The 27830-nt window shown below is 45.8% G+C and overlaps 1 protein-coding gene across 11 annotated transcripts in view; it reads left to right on the forward strand.

Moving 5' to 3' along the window:
• The window catches only part of ARHGEF10 (Rho guanine nucleotide exchange factor 10), a 112837-nt gene that overhangs the window by 32757 nt on the left and 52250 nt on the right, over positions 1–27830 (forward strand). For 8 of the 11 annotated variants that reach the window (XR_012495418.1, XM_019737575.2, XM_019737572.2 and 5 more), the window contains 7 exons: positions 10913–11062; positions 11715–12011; positions 13569–13635; positions 18107–18183; positions 18883–18939; positions 23144–23307; positions 24490–24606. Coding sequence is in view for 10 of the 11 variants with exons in the window: in XM_019737575.2 (XP_019593134.2) it covers positions 10913–11062; positions 11715–12011; positions 13569–13635; positions 18107–18183; positions 18883–18939; positions 23144–23307; positions 24490–24606 (929 nt within the window). In the remaining variant the exon portion in view is untranslated. The remainder of the gene's footprint in view (positions 1–10912; positions 11063–11714; positions 12012–13568; positions 13636–18106; positions 18184–18882; positions 18940–23143; positions 23308–24489; positions 24607–27830) is intronic. The other 3 variants (XM_074329271.1, XM_074329272.1, XM_074329273.1) reach the window with 3 other exon arrangements.

Raw genomic sequence — 27830 nt, forward strand, 5'->3', positions numbered from 1 at the left:
GGGCATTTCCAAAGCTGCTGCTGTTCTCCTGCCCTGTTTCTCTGGCAAACATGAATGTAAGGAGATGCCAGCAATTGTATTTGGAAAATATTCTGGAAATTTCTATTCTTCTGTTAAAGAGACTTATTTATTGCTCGAACATGTGTTCACTAGTTTATTTAGTAAACACATTGACTACTTAATGATAGAGGCAAAAATATCTTCTAAAATATGCATTGTTTTCCTATTGTTTGGGGCACGATTGGAGTTGGTTAGAAAGTACGTAAGTCAACAAGACTCAAATAGTGCAGATAGTAGTTCTCTCGTCCATGTTAGATTTTTATTTATTTTTTTACTCTGTTAGTTAGGCTAAATTCAAGGTTATATAACAAACCTTCTCTTCTAACTTGTAAGAAATGGGTGGTTTTTATAATTTAATTAAATATGAACACCAAAGGACTATTAATATGTTCCACAAAGATTAAACTGCCAAGTACAAATGTGTTCTTAAACCAAAAACAGCAATGAAACAGACAAGAAATGTACTCGTTGTGGAAAGTTTAGAAAAGCACAGGGGAGAAAGTGCTAGTCATTAGCAGCAGATAACGTGTTATATTTTGGTCTCTGTGTGAGGAGAAAGGGGTTAAATGGTCAAAACCAAGGTTATTTTGTCACCGCCAGCTGGCGCATCTTCCCAAATGGGCACTCTGTCCCCACTAAACACTCCCTCCCAGCCCCTCCCCCCCACCTACTTCCTGTCTCTAGGACTCTGACTCCCCTAGGGACCTCATCTCAGGGAGTCATAGCGAATGTGTCCTTACTGCACCTAGGAGAACGTCCTCCAGGTCCATCAGGACCTCCTTCCTCTGAGGACTGAGTGATACTCAGTTGCAGTGATGGACGCGTCCTGTTTATCCGTTCATCCTTCGGTGGACACTTGTCTGCCCCACCTCTTGGACCCTGGGAACTTGGTGAAGGAGAGTTTGTTAGACTCCCTGCTTCCAGAATCAGGAGTGTTGGATTTATGGTAATTCTGTGTTCAGCTTTTTGACGAATCACAGTGCTGGTTTGTTTCCATAGCGGCGACACCATTTCACATTCCCACCAGCAGAGGGCCCCAGCAGTTCCGATTTGTCTATATCCTCCCAGTGTTTGTTCTCTTCGATTGAGTGATGCGAAAAGACCATTAAAAAAAAACAAAACCTTTATTGATACGTCAGGAACTTCTTTCCCTATTATTGAATAATCTTCAACAAAATAATTTTTTTTCTTTAAAGTTCATTGGGGTGATAATTGTGAGTAAAGTTACATAGGTTTCGGGTGTACAATTCTGTATTACATCATCTATATCTCACATTGTGTGTTCACCACCCAGAGTCGGTTCTCTTTCCATCACCATATGTTTGACCCCCTTTACCCTTTTCTAGAACTCCCCTCCCCCCTTACCCTCTGGTAACCCCTAAATTATTATCTATGTCTATGAGGTTTTTTTTCTTTCAGTTGTTTGTCTTGTTCTTTTGTTGTTTTCAGGTTTATATACCACATATCGGTGAAATCATATGGTTCTCTACTTTTTCTGTCTGACTTATTTCGCTTAGTGTTATAATCTCAAGATCCATTCATGTTGTCATAAATGGTCCAATTTCATCTTTTCTTACCGCTGAATAGTATTCCATTGTGTATATATACCACACCTTCTTTATTCATATGTCAAAGGACATTTTGGTTGTTTCCATGTCTTGACTACCGTAAATAAAGCTGCAATGAACATTGGAGCACGCTTGTATTTATGGATAAATGTTTTCAGATTTTTTGGGTAGATACCCAGGAGAGGGATTGCTGGGTCATACAGTAATTCTATTTTTAACTTTTTGAGGAACCTCCACACTGCCTTCCATAGCGGCTGCACCAGTCTGCATTCCCACCAACAGTGTATAAGGGTTCCTTTTTCTCCACAGCATCTCCAACACTTGCTACTATTTGTCTTGGTGGTGACAGCCATTCTAACTGGGGTGAGGTGATATCTCATTGTGGTTTTTATTTGCATTTTTCTGATGATTAGTAATATTGAGCATTTTTTCATATGTCTGTTTGCCATTTGTATGTCCTCTTTGGAGAAATGTCTCTTCAGGTCATCTGCCCATTTTTCAATTGGGTTGTTTTTTTTTTTGTTGTTGAGCTTTATGTGTTCCTTGTTTATTTTGGATATTAGTCCCTTATTGGAGGCACTGTTTGCAAAAATCTTCTTCCATTCAGTTAATTGCCTCTTGATTTTGTTGATGGTTTCTTTTGCTGTGCAGAAGCTTTTAAGTTTGACATAGTCCCATTCATTTATTTTAGCTTTTACTTCCCTTGCCTTTGGAGTCAAATTAATAAAATGCTCTTTGAACCCAAGGTCCATAAGTTTAGTACATATGTTTTCTTCTATGCAGTTTATTGTTTCAGGTCTTATGCTTAGGTCTTTGATCTATTTTGAATTAATTTTGGTACATGGTGACAGATAGCAGTCCAGTTACATTCTTTTGCACGTGGTTATCCAATTCTGCCAGCACCATTTATTGAAGAGACTGTCTTTTCTCCATTATATGTTTTCTGTGTCTTTGTCAAAAATTATCTGTCCATATATATGTGGGTTTATTTTCTGGGTTCTCAACTCTATTCCATTGGCCTGTGTGTCTGTTTTTCTGCCAATACCATGCTGTTTTGATTATTGTTGCCCTGTAGTACAAGCTAAAGTCAGGGAATGTGATACCTCCAGCATTGTTCTTTTTTCTTAAGATTGCTTTGCTATTCCTTGTCTTTTGTGATTCAATACAAATCTGATGATTTTTTTGTTCTATCTCTTTTAAAAAATGCCATTGAGATTTTGATGGGGATTGCATATTATCTGTATATTGCCTTGGGTAATACATGCATTTTAACTATGTTGATTCTTCCAATCCATGAGCACGGAATGTCTTTCCATTTCTTTGTGTCTTCTTCAATTTCTTTTAAAAATGTCTTATGGTTTTCAGCATATAGGTCTTTCACATCCATGGTTAAGTTTATTCCTAGGTATTTTATTCTTTTTGTTGCAATTACAAAAGGAATTTTTGTGTGTGTGTGTTTTTTCTTTTTAATTTTATATCTTTTTCTGAGGTTTCATTGTTAGTATATAGTCATGCAATGGACTTTTGTGTGTTGATTTTGTAGCCAGCAACTTTACTGTATTCGTTTATTGTTTCTAATTGCTTTTAGGTGGAGCCTTTAGGGTTTTCTGTATATAGCATCACGTTATCTGCAAAGAGTGACAATTTAACTTCTTCATTCCCAATTTGGATGCCTTTTATTTTCTTTCTCTTGCCTGATTGCTTTGGTGAGAACTTCCAACACTATGTTGAAAAGCAGAGGTGACACGGGACAGCTCTGTCATGTTCCTGAACATAGGGTAAAGGGTTTCAGTTTTTCACCGTTAATTATGAGATTAGCAGAGGGCTTGTCATATATGGCCTTTATTATGTTAAGGTATTTTCCTTCTATACCTATTTTATTAAGTGTTTTAATCATAAATGTTGTATCTTGACAAGATGTTGTACCTTGTCAAATGCTTTTTCTGCATCAATTGATATAATCATATGATTTTTGTCCTTTATTTTGTTTACGTGATGTATCACATTGATGGATTTGTGTATGTTGAACCATCCTTGTGTCCCTGGGATGAACCCCACTTGGTCGTGATGAATAATCTTTTTAATGTATTGTTGCATTTGATTTGCTAGAATTTGGTTTCAGAGATATTGGTTTGCCATTTTCTTTTTTTGTGTTATCCTCACCAGGTATTGGAATCAGGGTATTGTTGGCCTCATAAAATGAGTTAGGGAGTACTATCTCTTCAATATTTGGGAAGAGTTTGAGTAAGGCAGGTATTATATTCCTCTTTGAAGGTTTGGTAGAATTCACTAGTGAAACCATCTGGTCCCGGAGTTTTGTTTTTGGGAAGGTTTTGGATGACTGATTCAATTTCCTCACTGGTGATCGGTTTATTTACATTTTCCAGTTCTTCATGATTCAGCCTAGGAAGGTTGTATGTTTCTAAGAACTTGCCCATTACTTCTAGGTTATTGAATTTGGTGGCATATAGTCCTTCATAGTATTCTTGGATGATCTTTTATATTTCTGTGGCATCCATGATAATTTCCCTTCGTTCGTTTCTGATTTTGTTTATTAGTGTCTTTTCTCTTTTTGTCTTAGTGAGTCTAGCCTAAGGGTTTGTCAGTTTTGTTAATCTTTTCAAAGAACCGGCTCTCTGTCACATTAATTTTTTCTGTTGTTTTTTTGTACTCTATTTCATTTAGTTCTGTTCTGATTTTTATTATTTCCTTTCTTCTGCTGACCTTGTGTTTCATTTGTTCTTCTTTTTTTAGTTCTTTAAGGTATAACATGAGGTTATTTATGTGGGATTTTTCTTGTTTCTTGAGATAGGCCTGTAATGATGTACATTTCCCTCTTAAAACTGCTTTTGCTGTATCCCCAAAATTTTGGTAGGATGTATTTTCATTCTCATTTGTTTCTATGAATCTTTTGATTTCTCCTCTTATTTCTTCTTTGACCTGGTCATTCTTTAAAAGTATGTTGTTTAATCTCCACATATTTGCGGTTTTTCCTGCTTTCTTTTTGATATCCAATTTCAAAGCCTTGTGATCAGAGAATATACTTGGTATGATTTCAATCTTCTTAAATTTGCTGAGGTTAGTTTTATGTCCAATATATGGTCTATCCTTGAGAATGTTCCATGTACACTAGAAAAAAATGTATAGTCTGATGTTCTAGGATGAAGTGCTCTATAAATGTCAATTATGTCCATTTCATCTAATGTGTCATTTAGGGCTGCTATTTCTTTATTTATTTTCTGTTTGGATGATCTATCCATAGCTGTCAATGATGTATTTAGGTCCCCTACTATAATTGTGTTTTGGTCAATTTCTCCCTTTAGTTCTGTTAGTAGTTGCTTGGTATATTTTGGTGCTCCCTGATTGGGGGCATAAATATTGATGACTGTTATGTCTTCTTGTTGTATAGTCCCCTTTATCATTATGAAATGTCCATCTTTGTCTCTTGTTACCTTTTTTATCCTGAAGTCTGTTTCATCTGATATCAGTATGGCTACACCTGATTTTCTCTGGATACCATTTGCTTGGAGTGTCAATTTCCACCCTTTCACTTTGAGTCTATGTTTGTCCTTGTAGCTGAGATGTGTCTCTTGGAGGCAGCATATGGTTGTGTTTAGTTTTTTGATCCAATCTGCTACTCTGTGCCTTTTTATTGGTGAGTTCAGTCCATTTACATGTAGGGTGATTATTCATATGTGAGGATTTCCTGTCAGTCTATCTTTAGTTTTCTGGTAAGGCTGTGTCTCCATTGTTTCTTTGCCTTTTTGTTGTTGTCTTATTTCTGTGTGGTGGTATTCTATGATTTTTCCCTCTGTTTTTCTTTTATCACATTATACATTTCAGTTCTGGATTTTTTTTTGAGTGGTTACCATTAAGTTTATGTAAAAGAAAGTTTGATATTTAGAGTATTCCATTTTCTTCAGCACGCTTACTTTCTCCATTCCCATATTCAGGTTCAGGCCTTTACTCTCCCCCTTTTTATGTTTTGGTTGCTCCAAATTGTCCCTGTTGATGGTGGTTGAATAGCCTCCTTCAGTATTTCTTGTAGTGCAGGTCATGTGTTAGAAAATTCCCTCAGCTTCTGTATGTCTGGAAAGGTCTTTATTCTTCCTTCATACGTAAAGGATATCTTTGCTGGATATATTATTCTTGGCTCATGATTTCTCTCTTTCAATAGTTTGAATATTTGGTTCCACTCCCCCCTGGCTTGTAGAGTTTCTGCTGAAAAATCTGATGATAACCTAATGGGCTTTCCTTTCTAGGTTATCGTCTTCTTTTCCCTGGCTGCCTTGAGGATTTTTTCTTTGTCATTGATTTTTGACAGCTTCAATACAATGTGCCTTGGAGAAGGCCTGTTGGGGTTGAGGTAATTAGGTGTTCTATTTGCTTCTTGGATTCGAGGATCCAGTTCTTTCCACAAGTTTGGGAAGTTCTCATCAACTGTTTGTTTGAATATACTCTCTGTTCCCTTCTCTCTTTCTTCTCCTTCTGTTATGCCCATTATTCTTATATTGCTCTTTCTGATGGAGTCAGAAAGCTCTTGTAGAGTTCTTTCATTTCTTTTAAGTGTCAAGTCTCCTTCTTTTTCCATCCATGTCATTTCCAGATTTCTATTTTTGATGTCACTGATTCTTTCCTCCATCTTGTCAACTCTACTACCTAAGCTGGCTATTTCATTCTTCATTTCTTTTATTGAGTTCTTAATCTCTAGAAATTCTGTTTGGTTCTTTTTCAAAATTTCAATCTCTTTGGTAAAATGTTCATTTTGTTCTTTGATTGTGTTTTTGAATTCATTAAACTGCCTGTGTTTTCTTGCATCTTGTTGAGTTTTTTAAGAACTGCTATCTTGAATTCTCTGTCATTTAAGTCACATATTTCCATATCTTAAAGTTCATTTTCTGGAAAGTTTTCATTTTCTTTCTGAGCTGTCTTGTTTCCTTGGTTATTCATGGCAATTAGTGATTTATTATTTCTCTTCCTAGACATCTACAGGAGTGGGTTCTGCAACAGGTTGATAGAAAGAGGTTTTTCTTTTGTTTTCCAGTAGGTATTGGTAGAATGTTTTATTTTCTCCCTGACTGCAGCCTTTTATTCTCTTTCATACTGTAGTGTTATATTTTCTCTGCACTATTATGGCTTCGCACACAATGGGGGGATTCCGTGGAAGGCAGGCTTCTCCTTTGTGAGCAGTTCGCCTGGGTCATAGGGCACTGCGTCCGTGGGGGGATGCGGAGAGCTTCTGAAGTTCCAAAGCTCTTCCTGCACCAGATTAATAGCCTGTGTGTTTCAGCAGCTCTGTTTATTCCTGCAGGGATCCGCCCAGATAGGTGGGGACAGGAGTGGGGTGGGTTGTGAGAGGTGGCCCAGAGCAATGACAGCGACCACCACCACAGCCAGTTCTGCTTCCACGGCTCCCTCCCTTTGGTGGAACTAGTTGGGCTGTGAGACCGTGTCTGCAGACCACAGTTCTCAGAACTGCAAATATTCTGTTCTTTTGATCTGACACTGCCACTCTTCCGCTTCTAGCACTGGGCAGGTGGGGACGGGACAAGCTCTGGGAGGGTAGGGAGGGGGAGGCTAGTCTCAGTGCCTAAGTCTTCCATTTTCTGTGGCAGTCAAGGCTTAAACCACCGTTTTCAGCCTTCTTCCCTCAGTCTTTGCTCCGAGGTCTCTGCCGTGAGCATTGGGTTCAGCCGTGTTATATGCTGCCCCCTCAGCCCTGTGGGCCACAAGCAGAGCCCTAGCAGTACGAGTTCTTCCCTCTCCTGCAGCTGCGGTAATTCTGGGATGCAGCGAGCTCAGAGCACTGAGCTAGGGATGCATCCTGCACCCACGCGGCTCCGTCTCCACACTTCTCCCTTCCCTAGTCCCCCGCTCACGAGATTCACCCACCTTTAGGTGAATTCTGTAGTGGGTCTCTTCATCTTGCCTGTCTGCTGTGCAGGGAGTCCTTTGTGGAGTTACAGTTGTTCAATTTGTTGTAAATTCCAGGGGAGATTTCCAGAGGCTCACCTCACGCTGCCATTTTTATGACATCACCAACAAAATAATTTTAACGGTTTCATACTATCTCATTGTATGAATGTGTCAGAATTTGAAAAATCTATCTTCCATTATATGATATTTAAGTGGTTTCTTCCAAAATATTCTTGTAGTTAAGTATTGTAAAGATCTCATTATTTCCTGAAGATAACTATGTCATAATAGAATATCTGGGACAAAGGGAATACACCGTTGTGAGGCTCTTTGTTGCCAGTTTATCACTCAGAAACACATCCACATCCATGCGTATCAGAATTATGTGCTCAAAAAATATTTTTCGGAAGTCGCTTCTTGATTCCATTTAAACATTTGTCGTTATCATCCTTTTAAAATATTTAAAAGCTAGGTGAAAAGTATTCCAGAATGCTCTCTGGGGTCCCGCGTGTATCACGGAGAGTTGGAAATTGTGGCCCTCTTAGGTCCTTCCTGAGAACCTGCCCCCCGCCCCCAAGACAGGTAAGGGAGCTAGACTGTATTTACCTTCCTCCTTTAGACCTTGACCTCTCTCTATTTATTGGCGAAATGAAAACCGTTTCCCTGACAAGCCCCTTTTAGAATGTATTACTGATTCCAGAGACTCAAGGAAAAAGTAAACACCGCATGTTTAAAACAGTTTTCTTTTTTGGACCAACCACCAAAGATTCATCTGGACCACAAGGCCCCAGCTGGAAGGGAAGTTTGTAGACTGACTCAAGTAGACACTTGTCTTTCTATTTCCCTTCCGAGAAATACTCTGTCTTTAAAATCTTAATTTTAAATATTCGCTCCCAGTCACCCCGTGCTTAGACATGGCCATTTTGGGCAACTCCAGCTGCCAGGCCTCCTTGGAATGTTTTTTACGAGGACACATAGCCCCAACACGCGCCATGCTTAGTGACCTGATGCTGAGGCAGCTCATGGCATTGAGTGGAGCTGCGGGCAAGAGGTGTCCCTGGGTCCTCTCCCCAGGCCAACCTCTGTCCAGTGTCAGGGTTTCTTCATTGCTAAGATAACTCACCATTCTTCCCATTCATGCATCCCACAGGCTTCTGCCATTTTGAGCTCGGCTATGGAAGGTTGTGGAAGGGACAGCGTGGGGACAGGTGCCCTGCACAACCTGTTGGAGCTGGGCTCTCTGGGCCTGCAGTGGCCTGTCCTCCCTTCCAGACAGAGGGTGCCGCCCCCGGAGCAGGGAAGGGCATCTGCCGGGTTGCAGGGAAGGGGTGTGATTTGGGCTCAGGCCAGCCTGAGGTCACTGTCTCCAGGAAACCCGTCCCCTCCTCTCTTCATGAGTTCATTTCTTCACAGCGGAATCACTGAGGGTCCTCTTGTGAATGTGTAGGCGTGAATTAGCTCTGCAGAGCGTCCCCTCAGGGACCCAGCTGATGTTCTGTGGCTCGTCTGAGTGCCCATCCGTGTGGCACAATGAGTGCATGTGACTTCCGATATGGGGGCATCTGGCGTGGCATTGGGGTGACATGAAGCAAAGAGGCTCCTTCCCTCCCTTGTGACCCACCCAGCACACTGGCCTTGGGGGTGTCACCTCAGTGCCATCTGTGTCACAGGACAGAGATGGCACACATGCAGCTGCCCCTGTGTGGGCAAAGCCCTTGGTGGTACAGGATCCACGCCATTGGTCACTCCCCAGGCGGCCTGTCTCAGATGCCCTCATGCAGCCACCCTGGTGGTATCCCCTCTCTCAGAGCCCCCTCCATTGCACCCCACATGCTTGTCACCCAGGGCTGGCAGGGATGGGACTGGTGGGCCTAGGCAGGTCCTAGCAGGTCCCCCTGCCTTTGGGGTGGGTGGGGAAGCACTTCCATGTGACGGAAAGCAATGATCCACATGGGGTGGGGACCCCACACGCTTGAGCAAACCCATTAAGTATTTAAACTGGTTGTACTTTCCACCGTAAGTCTCCTTTATTCTCGTTTTGTTTTCCCTTTCCCTTCATCTTTGGCCACCAGACGTTGTTTGACACTGAAAGTGAGCGGTTTCCCCCTGTTGATCTGGTGCAAGGTGTCAGGTGTGTGTCCTCTTTGACGGTGACGTCCTTCTCAGAGGGTCACAAGCTAGGTGCCCCTCTGGATGGCAGGAGCACACAGCAAAGTTCTAAGCTCACATGCTGTGCTTTTCAGTTGTTTACATTCCAGTGTAAAATTCCCATGGACAATGGAGCGTGAAATTATGGTGTTTTTTTCCACTAAGCTACCACACCGTACATTACATCCCCAGGACTTATTTATGTTATAACTGAAACTTTGTAGCCTTCTGACCACCTTCACCCACTTCGTTTTTTATCTTTTCATCTTTAAAGTCATTTATTTTGTCTTTTTGTTTTTGACTGATATTTTATTTTTTATTTATTTATTTTTTTTGTGTGTTTTTTTATTAGTTTCAGGTGCACAAAACAAAATAATACTTAGACGTTTATCATTTATATCCCTCACACTGTGTCAACCCCCTCCCCCCAACCCATTTCTTTTTAAAGGAAATATTTATAAATATACTTTTAAAGTATTTATATATATATATAATGTATACAAAACACAGGTCAACATAGAGGATTTCAGTGTTATTTCACAACATTTTAATTCCAGTTCTGCATTTTTCTTTTTAAAAAAGTTTTTAAAGAAAAGTCACCCCGTAGTGATTTGGGCTTACAGCTGATACAGTGTCCTGGTCCTCCAAGGGAACCTCAGCTGACTGTGTCTTCTCAAAGTCTGCATGAGAAATCATCCTGTTTGTGACCTGCAAGGCCTTACACCTACAAATCCTGTGTCCCCTCCCGCCATCCCCAAACAGCATCTTGGACAGAATTGTCATGAGAGGGGTAACAGGCAGCTCTGCCCTCAGGATGGCGGCCCCTGCCGGGAGGAGCAGTGGACGGACAAACCATTCTGTGGACCGAATGGGAGCTGTGGACTTACCCCCCCAGCCCCTCGCCCAGCGGTTCAGAATGTCCTCAGGACTTGGTTTTCCCAAATGGATTTCCTAGTCCATGGTGTGCGTGTCTACATGTGGAAGGTGCCTTTCTTCTTCCTTTCTTTTCCTTTTCAAACTGTGAGGTATAGAGCCTATAAAAGGACGTGGAAACCGCTGACCCAGAAGCCTAATTCCATGTCTTTTTTTCTGGTAAAAAGTACTCAGTGCGAATGCAGTGGGGGCAGCGGTCAGCCCCGCCGCCCATCCCCGCCCCTTTTGGTTTCTGTCTTTGTTCAGCAATAGATGTTAAGTGTAAGTCGTGTTACCTTTAATTTTAGAAAGCGAGGTGAAATGCGGCAGGAACAATGAGGAGGAGGGAGAACGGTTCGATTTTGACAGCGGAGGTGAAGTTCCAGAAGCAGACAGACAAGCCCTAGGCGCCCCCTCGGCCGGTGATGCGGAAACAGACGCCACATCCGGCAGCTCAGGTGAGTCCCCAGGCTGCCCCGGACCCCAGGCCCACCCCCCCCCTCATCTCCCCGCGGATTGGTGACCTGCTGGGGAGGGGTATTGTTTCTGCGAGGTCTGAAAGCACTGCATGCAGAGTCGGCTGACTCTCGTCCTTGGACCGTCCTTCATGATTTCCGTCTCTGGGAGTTGCCTTCTGTTTATACTCTGCAGGGAGCGGGTATTCCTGTGTTCTAATGAAAAAGGCCTCGTCCGCGTGCCACTGCAGCACATAATGTACTTTTACACTAATGTGATTTGAGATGAGTCAAATGTAGGAGCTTAATGTATATTCTGACATTTGGAGGTGATGCTGGCTGCTTTATTTGCTGACCAGATGGGCGGCGGGGCCAGCCTTGCACGTTTCTGTCCATAATAGACCTCACACAGTTAAGATCCTACTTCTCGCAGCTCTGACCTACCGTCTCCTGGACAAGCCGTCCTGGGAGCTGCCAGGCATTGTGCGTGCCGCCCGTCCCTGAGCCGGGTGCTCCCCGCACGCCCCCTCCAGGCCCACTGCCTGGGCACCTCCAGGAGCCCTGGCATCGCGTGAGGTGGGGTTCGGGCTCACCGCTTCCTGCCAGCCTGCAGCCCAAGGGCGTGTGGCCCTGACGGCTGTGTGTTTGGCTCCAGGAGGAGAAAACGGCACGGGGACGGACATGGCCGTGCTGGTTGTGCCGGTGGAACCGACTAAGCTTGCGGCCCCAGCCAGAGTCAGCCCTTACTCCGTCATCGACATCACGCCCTTCCAGGAGGACCAGCCCCGGCCCCCCGACCCGGAGGCGGAGGGCGACAGCGTGAGCCTGCATGTGCCCAGTGGCTATGTGGTGCCCGTGCCCTGCGGCTACGCGGTGCCCTCCAGCCTGCCGGCGCTCCTGCCCGCCTACTCCAGTCCCGTCGTTGTGCACACCCCGGTCCCACACGAGGAAGGTAGGGCCCCCTCTGCACTGCGGCGGGCGCCACGCTCCGGGGTGGGACCCATGCCTCACTGTTTGTGCGCCCCCCTCCCGCTCATTAGATGTTTGTTTCCCAAGTTGTCTCCTGTGACAGCAGCCCAGTCAGGACAGGTCTCAGAGCTTGTTGTTTGGGGGAAATTTGAAGCAGAGTCTGACCTGGGCTGCGCTGTCACATCCCACCGGGGGGGGGGGGGCCTGTGAGCGCCCCACATCCGGCCCCCTCCCCCCAGGTAGCCTGAATCCTGTGTGTTTGGGGGCATTCATCCTGTTTTGTGTTGTACTTGTGTGCACATGTGCTTGTGTCGTGCACTGCTCGGGAGCTGCAGGCTCCATGGTCGGTGTGTCTGGCTGGGGTTTTTTCACGGGACCTCTCCTTGTGTCCCCCGACGCCTTTCCTCTGAGCCTGCCCTGTCGCCTGGGAAGAACCATTACGTGTGCAGGGCCCAGAGAGCTGTCCACTTAATGCCTGTGACAGCCTGGTGTGCTGCCCAGCGAACCCCCACCATGGAGTGGCACCTTGTTACTTAGTGGGGTTGGGAGGCTGTCTTTATGGGTGGAACCCCCAAGCTAACCACAGGGAGCCCAGCTTTCCTGGGCTGAGTCAACTGTTGAGCAGTTTGAAAGTTCAAGAATGGCGGCTTAGCACGAAATTCCTTCAAAAAGGCTTTTTGTGGGCGGCGCTGGCAGCACAGCAGTTAACAAGCAGTCACTCCTCTTGGTAAACCAAAGCCAGAGGTGCAAGAACACTGACCAGACGGAGTGAGTGAGATGGGCTTCGTGTGTGTGCGTGAATGTGTGCGTGTGTGGGAATGTGAGTGTGCACACATATGAGTGTATGGTGTGCACGAGTGTGTGGGAAAGTGAGTGTGCCTGCATGTGAGTGTACACGTGTGCACAGATATGTGCGTGTGTGGGCATGAATGCACACATATGAGTGTACATGTGTGCACGAGCATCTGTGTGGGAATGTTGAGCATGAGTATGTACATGTGTGGGAATATGAATGCATGCATGTGAGTATATGTGCACAAGTGTGCATGTGGGAATGTAAGTGCTCATGTGAGTGTAGGTATGTGGCTATGTATGTGCAATTGCACGTGTGTGCACATGTGAGTATAGGGAAAAGTTTGGTTGTCAAATACCAGGAACTTAAGTATTTCCCCCTGAAAATCTTTTGAGGTTGCCATGGAGACACACTTTCAAATAAATCACAACTATAATTTCCCATGAAAACTTAAGAAACGGGGGAGAATATGATGTCTCTTTTTCAGTCTAGCTTGATTTATTTGGGTATCATTTTATTTCTGGCTGTTTCATAAGACCTTTGGTTGTCACTCTTCATTGTAACCAATTTGGAATACATTTTATCTAAAAGCTAAAAAGCCCTAAATGCATCAGTTAACACTCTTTATGCTAGGTTAAGCCTACAGTTGATAAGAAAGCAAAGTATGAAATCATTTTGAAGGATGAAAATGAACTTCCTAACCATTTTTAGCAGGCATCAAACAATATGAATTCTTTTCCTTCTTAGCAGAAACACCGGAAGTAGCAGAAGACAGCCAGTTTAATTCTCTGAGTTCTGAGGACCCGCCAAGCAGGTACCTATGAATTGCCCATGGGTGTTCTGAGTCCGTGCCTGTGTGGACGTGTTGAGTGCAGTGACTCCCAGTGCTCGGAGGTGTGACTGCCTGGGCTTTCCTGTCTTCTGGGCGCCCTGCCCTGCCCTGTCCAGGCCCCCACGCTGCGTTCTCCTGAACACTGGGCTCCTGCAGGCGTTAGTGTTATTCTGTGTGGAAGAACAAACCGAGTCCACAGCCAAGTAGGACTGGAAGACACACACTGCTCAGCCTCCCTCCTGGAGATGCTCAGTGTGCTTTAGCATCAAAAGGTTCTCAGAATCCTTTGCTGGGAAAAGAGGGATTTTTCACCTTGTCTAAGCCAGATTTCACCTAGAATCCTGCAAACTGATTTGATTATAGGCCTTTCTTTCATGCTACTTTCCTTCACAAATGTGATTTCATGGGCTTGATATGGCTGGGAAAATCCATTCCTGAGGCAGACTCCTACTCACCCCTCAAAACCCAGCTTAAATGTCTCATTTCGTAAGATTTGTTCTTTTGTGCTTCCAGAGCTGTGTGCATACCTGCCTTATAGATGATTGCTTTGTGCTTTCACTGTGGTTTCCTGTGTCCCTTTCTGCTACTAGACTATGAATTCTTTAAAGACAAAGTCCCAGTTTTACCAGCTCTTAGAACATGCACCTCCTCGTGTGGCAGGTGTGCTTATTTTTTTTGCTTTTAAGTAGTTCTATTGACATAATGCACCCACTATATATTTCGCCTCTTCAAAGTGTTCTGTTCTATGGTTTTTGGTATGTTGCATTGTTCATTTTAAAGTTGTAAAAAATCTCTACATAAAAGTTGCCATTTTCACCCTTTTTAAGTGTAAAATTCAGTGGCATAAAATACATTTACAGTGTTGTGCAAACATCACCACTCTCTACACTTGAAATTTTTTCAACCCCACAATCAGAAACTCTACCCATGATATGATGGCACTGTCCCCCTCACCCCAGCCCCTGGTCACCTCCACTCTGCATTGTGTCTCTGGATTCACTATTCTAGGGAACTCCTGTGAGTGGGATCACACAGGGTTTGTCCTTCCATGGCAGGCTTCTGTCACTAAGCATAATGTTTTCAAGGTCCATCCATGTTGTAGCGTGTGTCAGAATATCCTTTTTAAAGACTGAACAATATTTCATTGTGTGTATATAGAACATTGTGTTTACTTATTCACCTGTTGATGGAAACATAGTTTGTTTCCACTGTTGGGTCATTATCAGTAATGCTGCTTTGGACACCAGTGTACGAGCATCTGCTCGGCTGCCTGCCCTCGGTTCCTCTGCAGACACAACCAGGAGTGGAATTGTTGGGTCCTGTGGGGAGTCCGTGGTTAACACTGAGGAGCAGCCAGGCCGCACCGTCTCACATCCCCACCAACTCCACCAGCTCCACCGGCGGGCATGAGAGGGCCAGTTTCTTTACAAGCTCACCAAACTTATTTTCCATTTAAAAAAATAACCATCCTAGTGAGAGTGAAACGTTCCTCTTGCTGGTGGTGATTTGCATTTCTGATGACTAATGATGGTGAACATGTGTTCATGTGTTTATTGGCTATTTTTGTGTCTCCTTTGGAGAAATGTTATTCAGGGCCTTTGCCAATTTTTGAATTGGCTTTTATTGTTGAGTTGTAGGTGTTCTTTGTATAGTCTCAGTATTAATCCCTTATCAGATATTAGATTTGTGAATATTTTCTCATTCTGTGGGTTTTCTTTTCACTGTCTTCATAATATCCTTCAGTGCAGAAACATTTTTAATTTTGATGAAGTCCAATTTATTTTTTTCTTTTATTGTCTGCTTTCAGTGTCATATCCAATAAAGCATTGACAAATCCAATGTCATGAAGCTTTTTCACTGTTTTCTTCTTAGTTTTAGCCTTTAAAAACTTTTTTTTTTTTTTTTTTTAGTTTTAATTTTAGTACTTAACGTTGGGTGGCCTATAGGTCTCTCAGGTCCATTTGGTCTGGGGTGTTGTTTGAGTCCTCTGTCCGCTTAATGATCTTCTGCTTGGTTTTCTGTCCATTATTGATAGTGCAATATTCAAGTCCCCAACTATTATTGTAAAGCTGTGTATCTCTCCCTTCAATTTTCTCCATTTTTGTATCATATATTTTGGGGTCCCTTTGTTAGTAGTGTGTATGTTTATAATTGTTATATCTTCTTGATTTATTGACCCTTTTTATCAATATATAATATTCTTCTTTGTACTTTGTAACCTTTTTTTTAATTTAAAGTCTGGTTTGTCTGACCAGGTTTTACCGTATCTACCAACTAGCATGGTCGGTATGTGGTGCATGGTTAGTGGTGTGCTTTTTATTTTTTCTCATTTGCCAAACATTTCTGCGTGTTAGGCACCAGGAATAGAATGGTAAGTAAGTAATCTGGTCTTAGTGCCTTTATTCTTCTTACAATATCAGTGGGGCAGAGGGTTATTCATCAGATAGTCACACTGATGATGGGTTATTATATATTCAGAGGTCATTATTCTGAAAGAAAGGAACGTGGTTCCATGAGCACCTATAACAGAAGGCCCGCCCTAGGCTGAAAGATAAGTTATTTCAGTTTCTCAGGAAATTAAGATTGAATGGATGAATGAAATTTCCCTAGAATATACATCTAATATATCAAGCTTTTTCTTATCACTCCCCTCAGCCAGCTCTCTTTCCTGCCGCATGTCCCATGAGTACCTCTCAAGGGTCTCCCCCACTTTGAATGCCCTTCTGTCTGTCTAGACTGTCACCTCCCTGATCTGTCACCTGTCGTATTTTAGAGCGCAGCCCAAATTCTGCCTCATATGTGGGGTCCTGTCTGAAGGCCACAGGCAGAAGGCAGTGACCCGTCTGTCCCCCTGTGGGGGACACATGCTCAGTCTCCTTCGTGCAGTATGGCTGCAGGACCCATCGTGCTGCCCTCAGGGCCCTGTGTTAACCTCGGCCAGGGTGGCTGGGCAATGGCATCTGAGTTTCCCCAGCGTTGCGGTCATGGGGTCCCCTGCCATCTGCAGGACCCACGGTGGGAGTTGGGCCCTGCTGTTCTGACACTTACTTGGCTTTTCCTTGCAGTCATTATTGCTGGGCTTTAAAGGTCTTAAAATACTTCTCATAGGAAATGCAAACATGGGATAGGATCTCTGGGGACAGGACTCACTTGACAAGCATTTTCTACCCAGTTTTATGTCACAAAGTAGATCCACCCAGACCCTTTATCAGAAATCACAGTTCTATGTATAATTAAAGATGAGTGGGTGGCATGTTATCATTGGTGATCTAAAATTTACTGTGAAAAATATATTCATTGAAAGGACGATTATTTTTGGGGAAAAAATATAAAATGAAGTGAATGGTAACCTCAAATGATTTTCAAAAATGTGAAATTTTTAAAACATATGGAAGGAAGCATTCAGGAATAATTTGAAATACCATTCATATTTGATTCAGATTTTCCCTTAATTTTTTGAGCAACTTTTTATTTTGCTATAATTTCAAACTTAGAAAGTGCCCGATTACTCTTTGTCATGTGACAAATTCCTCCAGTAAGTACAGGCCTGACTGCGTTTCCTTTGCACACACACCGCAATGTGCACAGCTCAAGTGTCTTATCTGTAAGTTTTCCAAACCTTTGCTCTTTACCTTCCTCCCTTAAATCTTGTAACTATTTAACTGCTCATTAGAACTTTTAGCATAAAAAAAGAAAAGACAGAGCCTTCCTCACTGCATCAGTGCTGTGACACCGCCATCGTGTCACTGACTCTCCAGTGCGGCTTGCTGTTGCCACGGGCCTCCCCAGGAAGGGCCCCTCCCCATGTGCCTTTCTCAGAGTTTCCCGTGTTTACCCTGGACGCTCACCCGAGGGCCAGTCTCTGTTCCTCTCAGTTCAGTGAGGACACTGCCGCTCGGGGTGTCCTTGTGACGTGCTCCGGGGATGCACGCCCTGCGCTCTGGTCCGCTCTGTTCCTACTGACCCCGCGGCGCAGTTGTGGCGTGAACCTGGTTTCGTTCCTCTGAATGAAGCATTCCGGTGGCTGCCTCTCGTTCCCCCAGGTCCCTTTTTGTGGGGGACTCTGATGTGGCCTTGTACTGCAGGCCGAGCCCTGGGCATTTGCTGCGTCTTGTGGTCTGATGTCTCCTTCCGCCACGACCTGCACTGCAGCCCGGTGTTGTGGTGGCACTTACAGGACCCCCCACAAGGCCTGCTGAGAAGGGGGGGGCAGTTCAGGCGTTCCTTCCTCCACGCTCCTGCGTGACGGACGGTGTTATGCACGTGGTGGGCTTCCAAGCCCTTGTTTGTAAGGAGCTACGAGTGACGACTTGACCTGCAGACATCCCTTAACCGTATCTGGGAACATACCCAGGTCACACGTGTGGTGGCATGTGTCTACCCTGGGGACATGCAGCAACCTAGTCGCTGGAAGAGCCTCAGTACCCTGATTTTATGGTCTGTTTTCCCTAAGCGAGGATCGGGTCCGCGTGGAAGACAGCGCCCTCGCCCGGTGGGCTGCAGATCCGGCCAACACCGCGTGGATGGACAGTAAGCGCCCCGCCCGCCACGTCCCGTCCTCGCCCCGCCCAGCGTGTTTGTCTGGCTGCGCCCATTGGGCCCAGGTCCTGTCGGGTCTAAAAGTTGTAAATGACGTTAATTTACCTGGAGCATTGAACAGAGCGGCCTCTAAACACCCCGGCGCTCAGCAGCCCGCTCGGCGGTCTCAGCTCTGTGCCCAGCACAGTCTCCTGTTTCCTTCCAGAGCTGCTCCTGCTGTTGGCCTAACAGCTGTGGGTTGGGGGAAGCGGATGCTTTGACCCTACTCCACAAGACACTAACGTCATTGGTTTATTCTAAGTTTCCCACTTCACAATCAGCTGAGCTGTCCCTTTATTTCTGAAACTGTATGTCACTTATATCAGAATACCATAACTTTGTAATGCTTATAAAAGAGCCATACAGAGATGTGTAATTGAACACAAAGTAATGGAATAAATTAGCTTTGAAACCGTAAAACCCCCTGTTGGAGGTATTTCACAACTGGTCCGTTTAGAGTGATTTCCTTCAACCCCAAGAAAATGTCATGCCCTAAAAATAATGTTTATGCTTTGGTAAGGTACTATTAATTACCCTGTAATCTGACGTTTGGAATATGATATCCCGATAGGGAACTATGGCCCTAGAACATGTAAGTTGCACTCGGTTGAGCTTGGTCAGTTTGTAAAACGTCCCCTCCTTTTGTTCCAGATCCAGAAGAAGCCATCTATGATGATGTGCCAAGAGAAAATTCAGACTCTGAACCAGGTTTGACTTTGTCTGGAATTGGGGTTTAGGAGATTCAGTTTAGCATGTTTCCCTCTGGATGTGAAACTGCCTCACGTGTACATATTCCCCAGATGTGGAGCCCGTGTGTGATATTCATGTGTGTGTTCTGCAGTGTCTCACCGATACCGTGTGCTAGAGGACTGGTGTGCGTGTGCACACGTGTGTGTGTTTAGGTGACAACACTTGATAGAGACTAATTGTCCTGATTACCCTAAAGAAGCAGAAAGAGCTGAGGATGGGAAAACTGTGAATGAAAAGGTAAGAAACATGGAGGCTGAGAAGTACCAGCATGTGTGTAATACATGATAGAAATGAGAAAATAGCAAGAATTACTAAGAATTTTCTAGAATTAAGGAAAGTCATAAGTTCTCAGATTGTAGAACTACAAATCCACGCAGGTCCAACATCAGTCCACACCTCGGCACATAGAGTTGACATTGCTTAGCGCCAAAGCCACGGTGAATGTTTTAATGAGTGAGAGCACGATTACGTGCAAAGGAACCGTGATCTGCAAAGAACAGCAGACTTGTCACCGTACTGTGGGACAGCTGGACATTATTCTCAAAGTGCTGAAGAAAACTCGGTATTTCAACCTAGCTTTCTACATCCAGCCTAAGTCGAATCCTTTAAAGAGAGAATAAAGACAATATCAGACAAAGATTGGGAAGACCCACCACTCACAGACTCTAAAGAAATAGTGTATTTCAAGGAAAAGGATACTGAATGTGATAGGAAGCAAAAAAGAATAGTGAGCAACTAAATTGACAAATTGGGGGATGAATCTAAACTAGCATCAACGGCACTAGTAGTGATGTTTCCCTTTGAGAGCACAGCCGCACAAAGGCCCTGAGGCCCTGAGGCCCTGCGCAGGGCACTGAGAATGGGGTGGGCGTGGCCGACCCCAAGGTCCTAAAGTCCGTGCGTTTTTTCAGGAGGAGGGTATGGATACTGACTTTTTTTGATATGATAGGTGAGGTGTGCGTTTCATGGGTAACTACTGAAAGCATAGAAATAGATTATTTAACTTCCAAACTATTAGGTTGGTGCAAAAGTAATTGCCATTTTTGCCATTATTTTTAACTTTTTAAACCACAATTACTTTTGCACCAACCTAATAGGAGAGGAAAACCCAATATGGTAGAAAGCAAGAAAATATAAATTAAGAAAGCATGGCACATAGTATGAAAAAAGATATCAAAATTAGTCCAAATATATTGTTACTTATAGTGAGTATAAAATGACTGCAATTGCCAGAGAAAGAAATTCTCAGGTTGGATAACACAGCAAAACCAGACATAAGTTATGAGAACTGCATAAGGATACGAACACTTGTATGTAAGTGGATGAAAAAAAGGAACATAGGGCCAATTCTAACCAAAATATAGCCATTGTGACTATAATAAAATATTATGTATTAGGCTATAAAACATTATTAGACAGAGTCCTGCACAAGAGATATAACAGCTCTAAACTTGTGTATACCTAACAACACAGCCTAAAATTTATAAAGCAAAATATGACTGAGATAGAATCAGAAATACATAAATACATAAGTGAAGTGGGAGATTTTAAGAAAGCTGTCTCCACTGTTATGGATCTGGATACAACATTAGTAAATTGCAGGGAACACAGTATGTGGTCAACTAAGGGCCATATATAGAACCATGAAGCGAGTAGTTTCAGAATGCACATTTTTTTTTAAACACATGGGACACTTCTGAAAATTAACTGCACAATAGTATGCCTAGAAGCAAATGTTAACAAATGCCAAGGAATTGGTATTCAGGCTCATTTCTTGATAAAAACCTGATAATGCCAATAAAAAGTAAGCACGAACATTAGAAAATTAAAAATCACACTATTACGCAATTCATGGCCAAGTATGAAGTCAGAATGGAAATTAGAGGGGATGTTTTGACTTGAATAATGAAAACATTACATGAAAACTTGTGGGATAGGTTTAAAAAAATAAGGAATTAAATAGAAATAATGGCATCTGTTAAAAAGATTGAAGAACAATGAGCTCAGCATCCAACTTGGTACATAAAAGAAGAGCAAAGTCAAAGAAAGTGGAGGAAGGAAATACATATGATAAGAATAAAAATGGCAAGCAAGAGATAAAGAAATGAGAAAGAACCAGCAAAATCCAAGAGTGGTTCTCTGAAAAGAATGCAAAATAGACAAGCCTTTGGTCCGTTAGGAAGAGAGGGGAAGACGGGGAAGGAAAGATCAATCTGGAGGGCATAACTGCAGTAGAAGTTTATAAAAACCATGAGAGGAGTCTGTAAACTTTATACGAATATCAAATTAAAACACTTAGAAAATGGAAAAATCTCTTTAAAATTGAGTATATCGAAAGTAAGCATTACTGTCTGTGATGACTGAAGCTGCCTTATCAGTTGCTCAGCTCATCTGCCACACAGCCTGCCAGGACCAGTGTGGCTGCATCAGGGACCAGCCTTCAGGGCAGCGGCAGTCCTGGTGACTGAGACAGCACACCCCATAACCCACGTCAGATGTCAGCATAAACTTACAGTCCCCTTCATCTGGAAGGCCTGATGCTGAATATCCCCCCAAAAATGTCAGGAAATTAAGTCCTGCAGAATCCCAGCCAACAAGGAAAGGACCTTCTGAGTCTTCAGATTCCTCTGGGGAGTTCAAGGACCCTTCCTCGGCTGCAGGCTCTTTAATGTCATCCCCAGGGAGCAGACAGCCGGATGTAACCAGTAATCTCATCTCAGTATATGCTCAATAGCATCCAGCGGCCATTTGATGGAAAGATTCAGAAGGACCCTTCCCTGAAAAAGGACAGTTTTCCATGTCTACCGCAGGCTTACTGAATGGTGGAGCGCTAAAGCAGGTCTCAGTGTGTCAGTTCCATGAGGGCTGTGTGCTGTTATGTCCCCAGCTCGGCTGGTGGAGTTGTTCCTGCCCTCTGGAGCCCACACTGGGAACGCAAACACTTACATTTGGGCCTCTTTATAAATAAAACTCCCAGGTGCTTACAAATAAATACATTCCTGGGTAGTTACTTAAAACCATGCAGTGAAGACAGTGGCAACTAAAGGGTAATTTCTGTAAAAACAAGTTTGAAGTGTGTCTTCGGGAACTTACCCCAGCAGGTAGGCTGCTCCCAGCACAGGCAGCTGGGGCCATAGCATGGGGGAGTGTGTACAGCACCCACCTGCCAGTGCGGCTCTGGTCAGCCCCGGCTGTCCTGTGAGGACAGCACCTTTGTCAGCATGTGTGGTGTGCTCTTCATGAGTTCTGGCATGAGTGACGTGATGAAGCCCTTTAAATACAGCAGTAGATTGTTTACAAGCTGTATTAGGTCATATTCAGCACAACAGCAAATTTTACAGTTGTCTGCAGTGAGCTGTACTGTGCTCATATTTGAATCTTATTTATCTCTCTATCATCTACCCATCCATCTATCCATCCACCATTCACCCATCATCCATCCATCATCTGTCCATCCAAGCATCCATCTACCCACCCATCCACTTGTCCATCCATCCATCTGTCCGTCCATACATTTACCCACCCACCCGCCCATCCATGCATCCATCTGTCCATCCATCGTCCATCCATTTGTCCGTCTGTCCACCCGTCCATCTATCCGTCCATCCATCCACCCATCCACCCATCTACCCACCCCCCCACCCGTCCATCTATCCACCCACCCACCCGTCCATCTATCCACCCGTCCATCTGTATCCATGCATCCATTTACCCACCCATCCACTTGTCTATCTGTCCATCTGTCCATCCATCCACTTGTTCGTCCATCCATCCATCCACCATCCATCCATTCATCCATCCATCCACCCACGTAAATAATATGTTTATATTCCATACATTTATCTAAAGAAACATTTTCCTTTGTGAAAAGCTGTCTATGGCAGTGAATCATTTGGTGTAATTGTGGGTTCTGTGGAGGACCAGGGTCCTCAGGGGACAGACAGACTGGGCTCAGAGCTTTGTCAAACCCCGTCCCTCACTGCTCACCCTGGAGGGCCTACCCAGCACCCTTCAAGGAGCAGAGCCAAGGCTCTGCACCGCTCCTCCTGGGTTTTCCGAAATGCTCCACCCTCATTCTCAGTGAGGTGCAGCGACAGACATGCACGAAACAGCAGCTAGTGAGTGTTATGCTTTTAATTTCATTCTGGCGTTTATGTATCAGATGAAATGGTTTACGATGATGTTGAGAACGGAGATGAAGGTGGAAACAGCTCTTTGGAATATGGATGGAGTTCGAGTGAATTTGAAAGTTACGAAGAGCAGAGCGACTCTGAGTGCAAGGACGGGGTGCCCAGGTCCTTCCTGCGTAGCAACCACAAAAAGCAAGTAAGTGTCCGGTTGCTGGTTTAGGGAAGATGTCATGTGAATGGGACTGCAAAACATGAGAGTTAAATAGTTATTCTTTAAGGTGCTGTACATAGTTTGCTGAAAGCACAATAGTGGCGGACGAGAAGGCGTCCTCATCTCACACAGGAAGTGTAGATAGCCATGCAGGATGGGGGATGGGTTTAAGTGAAATCACCAAAGCCCATAAGCAAACTCACTGTCTTGAATGTTTTAAGAAAGTGGGTAACCATTCTCTGGATTCCTTGTGCTGTGTACACGGAACTCCGTTTGTGCATAAAGTTATTGCTTGCTTTGCACGCTGACTCGATCCCCAAAACTGGCTCACGAGCATGGTTTCTTCTCACTCCCGCACTCTTTCTCCTGCACTCACACATCGCCATGGCAACATCCTGGGACGCAGATGGGAAAACCAGGTGTTCAAGATGGAAGGGCAGTAAGAAGTACCACATTTTCCAGTTGAAGAAGTCAGATTGTAAAAACTACCAAAACAGCATTGTAAGTTCTTGGAGAAACGTTTCAGAAACAGTCTCAAATTTTTATCAAAAATCACTTCCTGTGTCCTGGCCCTGGTTGATGTGGGAAACATTCACTAGAGGAGCAGGGGGGCCCTGGTTTGCATATTTGAGACATTTGTGGTCACAAAACCGTGATTTATGAGATTTCACTCCATCCCCACGAGTTGGAGAGAAATTACCTCACTTTGGAGACTTAAAGATCTATGCTGGCTGTCCCTATATTATGTCACCCTTCAGTACAGCCTCGAATTCAAACTTCTTCTGCTTTGGTGCTGACATAAAGGAATATTTTATACACATTGTATATACTTGATTATTTTGATTTCATCATAAGAATAATGATCTTGCATAGATTTTTTTTTGGTGTGTATTTATTTGCTCTTGGTTGCATAGAAAAGTCTCCAGCCTGGCTCATCTGAAATTGCGTCTGTCTTTTGATGATGTTTTACTTACTCACGATTTTATTCCTAAGAGTCGGTGGGCTAGAAATAGGGGCTCGCGTGATGTGTGTTTCCTGGGAGCCCGTGCAGGAGGAGTGTGGCGTGTGAGCGCCACGCACAGATGCTGCCAAAGTCAATTCAATGTAAGATTGTCTAAAATACCAAAGAGTGTTTTTGTGAAAACATTGTATCTCTTTATACTGTAGCTTTCCCATGACCTAACCCGTTTAAAGGAGCACTATGAGAAAAAGATGAAAGATTTGATGGCAAACACAGTGGGAGCGGTAGAGATTCAGCAGCTAAAGCAAAAACATGAACTGAAGGTAGTGTGGTTCACTTTTTGACCAGCTACATTGAAAATGCTTATTCCAAAACAGACCATACTTTAAAAAGCAGCACTAAGGCAACAAAGTCGGCCATTTTTATTGGGACAGTGGTTCTCAAAATGTGGTCCAGGGGTTCCAGGTATCACCCCGACGCTCGCGTGGGTTCCCATTAATTCTGAGACTTTTCCTCTCTCTCTCACGCACTGACATGTGTGTGAATGGAGGAATTTTCCAGAGGTGCTGAGATGTGTGATCTCACAGCCAGAAGGCAGAATCCAGCTGTCTCTGAGCCAGACGCGGGAGAGATTGCCAAAAATGTAAAACAATACCACCTGTTTTTGTTTGTTTTCCAAAATATAATTTTCCATAAATGTGTTATCTAAGATAACATGTAATAAAAGGTTTATTACTTTTAAACGAATGCTCATTAAAAATATTCACAATTTTCTCAGCTTTAACTCATCATACAATATATACAGGTGAATAAAACCCAGATAAACCGAAGCTCAGTGGGGCTCTCCATCACGGTGACGAATTTACTAAAAGGCTCCTGAGACTAAACGTTTGAGAACTGCTGGATTCGATCCTGGTGACGATCAGCTCCTTGAGCTGTGTTTTAAAAGGGCACTGTCAAGTAACTCTTATTTCAGTTTGGTCTTTGCCCTTCTGATGTTTTGTGACCTGTTTACATGTGTTGAATGGCCCTTACTTGAAAACAGGTTCACTTAGAAAGGTCCTCCACAGTGGTCAGCGGCTGTACTCCCTAGTATTTTTGTGCTGCGGGCTTTTCAAGCAGGCACAAACCCTGGGATCGCTTCCTGGCATTTAGGCTGCTCCTTGCAGGATGCAGTGCGGGCAGTGCTGGCCATGCAGGGGGAATCCAGGGTCCGGCAGACTTTCCAGGAGCCCCGAGCTTGGCCATTGGGATGCGAGTGAAGGAAACCAGCTCAGTGGCAGTTGGAAATGTGCCAGAGGTAGTGAGCAGAGGGGCCCAAGGAAGCGTGGGCGCGTGAGAAGCAGTGAGAGATGCCACCGGTAAGTGACTGAGGACCAGGCCAGGCGAGTGCCCTCATCAGGTATCGGTAGAGCCATGGGAGGAGTCGGGGACTTGGCTTGTCCGTCCTGGCTGGCTGTGTCATCTCGGCAGTCCTTCCAGGACCCTGGACCCTGTGTCTTGGTACCTTCATGTGGGAGGGGGCTTGCGGCCTGAGGCTCCTTGCTTGTCTGTCCACAGCTCTGATTCTCAATGAAGGGAGCCTGCATGGGGTCAGGATGAAGAGAGAAGTGGAGCCGTCCAGTTCTGGGGAAAGAGAGAGCGGGGAGGAATCAGACCAGAGGCACAGGCGTGTGGGGTCAGGAAGGCGCAGTGTGGCCCAGGAGAAGGAGGGGCGGGCGCTGATTTCAGGGGCATGTCCTCAGGGTACACTTGGTTTGGGCTGAAGGGACGCAGGATCGGAGGAGCCCAGATGGCTTTGAGCTGTTGACGAGGTAGAGCAGGATTGGAGATGGCGTCTGGCTGGGGAGCAGCGCGAGGTATGGTTTCAGTGGGCTGAGTGGTGGTCTCGGTGTGCTTCCTCGGGAAGGCAGCCTAAAACATGGGGGGTAAAGGACCTGCAGAGATGGCCAGGGCTGGAGGTACAGGTGTCTGACATCAGCCTGGAAGGTGCAGTCCCCAGGGGAGCGATGGGGAGCAGATGTGCCAGCCTGACATCCACAGAGCGCAGTACAGCCTGGGGCTGAGTGCGAAATTACCCCGGCTCCCCCCTCAGGCTCCCCCCTCAAGTTCCCCCCTCAGGCTCCCCCCTCAAGTTCCTCCCTCATGTTCTCCCCCTCAGGCTCCCCCTCAGGCTCCCCCTCAGGCTCCCCCTCATGTTCTCCCCTTCAGGCTCCCCCTCAGGCTCCCCCTCAAGTTCCCCCTCATGTTCTCCCCTCAGGCTCCCCCTCAGGCTCCCCCTCAAGTTCCCCCTCATGTTCTCCCCTCAGGCTTCCCCTCAGGCTCCCCCTCAGGCTCCCCCTCAAGTTCCCCTCAGGCTCCCCCTCAGGCTCCCCCTCAAGTTCCCCTCATGTTCTCCCCTCAGGCTCAGGCCCCCTCAGGCTCCCCCTCAAGTTCCCCCTCATGTTCTCCCCTCAGGCTCCCCTCAGGCTCCCCCTCAGGCTCCCCCTCATGTTCTCCCCTCAGGCTCCCCCTCAAGCTCCCCCCTCAGGCTCCCCCTCAGGCTCCCCTCAGGCTCCCCTCAGGCTCCCCTCAGGCTCCCCCCTCAGCTCCCCTCAGGCTCCCCCTCAGGCTCCCCCTCAGGCCCCCCTCCCCCCTCATGTTCCCCCCTCAGGCTCCCCTCAGGCTCCCCCTCAGGCTCCCCTCAGGCTCCCCCTCATGTTCTCCCCTCAGGCTCCCCTCAGGCTCCCCCTCAGGCTCCCCTCAGGCCCCCCTCAGGCTCCCCCCCCCCTCAGGCTCCCCCTCAGGCTCCCCTCAGGCTCCCCTCAGGCTCCCCCTCAGGCTCCCCTCAGGCTCCCCTCAGGCTCCCCCTCAGGCTCCCCTCAGGCTCCCCTCAGGCTCCCCCTCAGGCTCCCCCTCAGGCTCCCCTCAGGCTCCCCCTCAGGCTCCCCTCAGGCTCCCCCTCAGGCCCCCCCTCAGCTCCCCTCAGGCTCCCCTCAGGCTCCCCTCAGGCTCCCCTCAGGCCCCCTCAGGCCCCCCTCAGGCTCCCCCTCCCCTCAGGCTCCCCCTCAGGCTCCCCTCAGGCTCCCCTCAGGCTCCCCCTCAGGCTCCCCTCAGGCTCCCCTCAGGCTCCCCCTCAGGCTCCCCTCAGGCCCCCCTCCCCCCTCAGGCTCCCCTCAGGCTCCCCTCAGGCTCCCCTCAGGCTCCCCCCTCAGGCTCCCCTCAGGCTCCCCCTCAGGCTCCCCTCAGGCTCCCCTCAGGCTCCCCCTCAGGCTCCCCTCAGGCCCCCCCTCAGGTTCTCCCCTCAGGCTCCCCCTCAAGTTCTCCCCTCAGGTTCTCCCCTCAGGCTCCCCTCAGGCTCCCCCTCAAGCTCCCCCTCAGGCTCCCCTCAGGCTCCCCTCAGGCTCCCTCTCAGGCTGCCCCTCAGGCTCCCCCTCAGGCTCCCCCTGTTCCCCCTCATGTTCTCCCCTTCAGGCCCCCCTCAGGCTCCCTCTCAGACTCCCCCTGAAGTTCCCCCTCATGTTCTCCCCTTGTCAGGCTCCCCCTCAGACTCCACCCTCAAGTCCCT

This window comes from Rhinolophus sinicus, linkage group LG04, assembly GCF_036562045.2.
Source record: "Rhinolophus sinicus isolate RSC01 linkage group LG04, ASM3656204v1, whole genome shotgun sequence".
Lineage (NCBI taxonomy): Eukaryota > Metazoa > Chordata > Mammalia > Chiroptera > Rhinolophidae > Rhinolophus > Rhinolophus sinicus.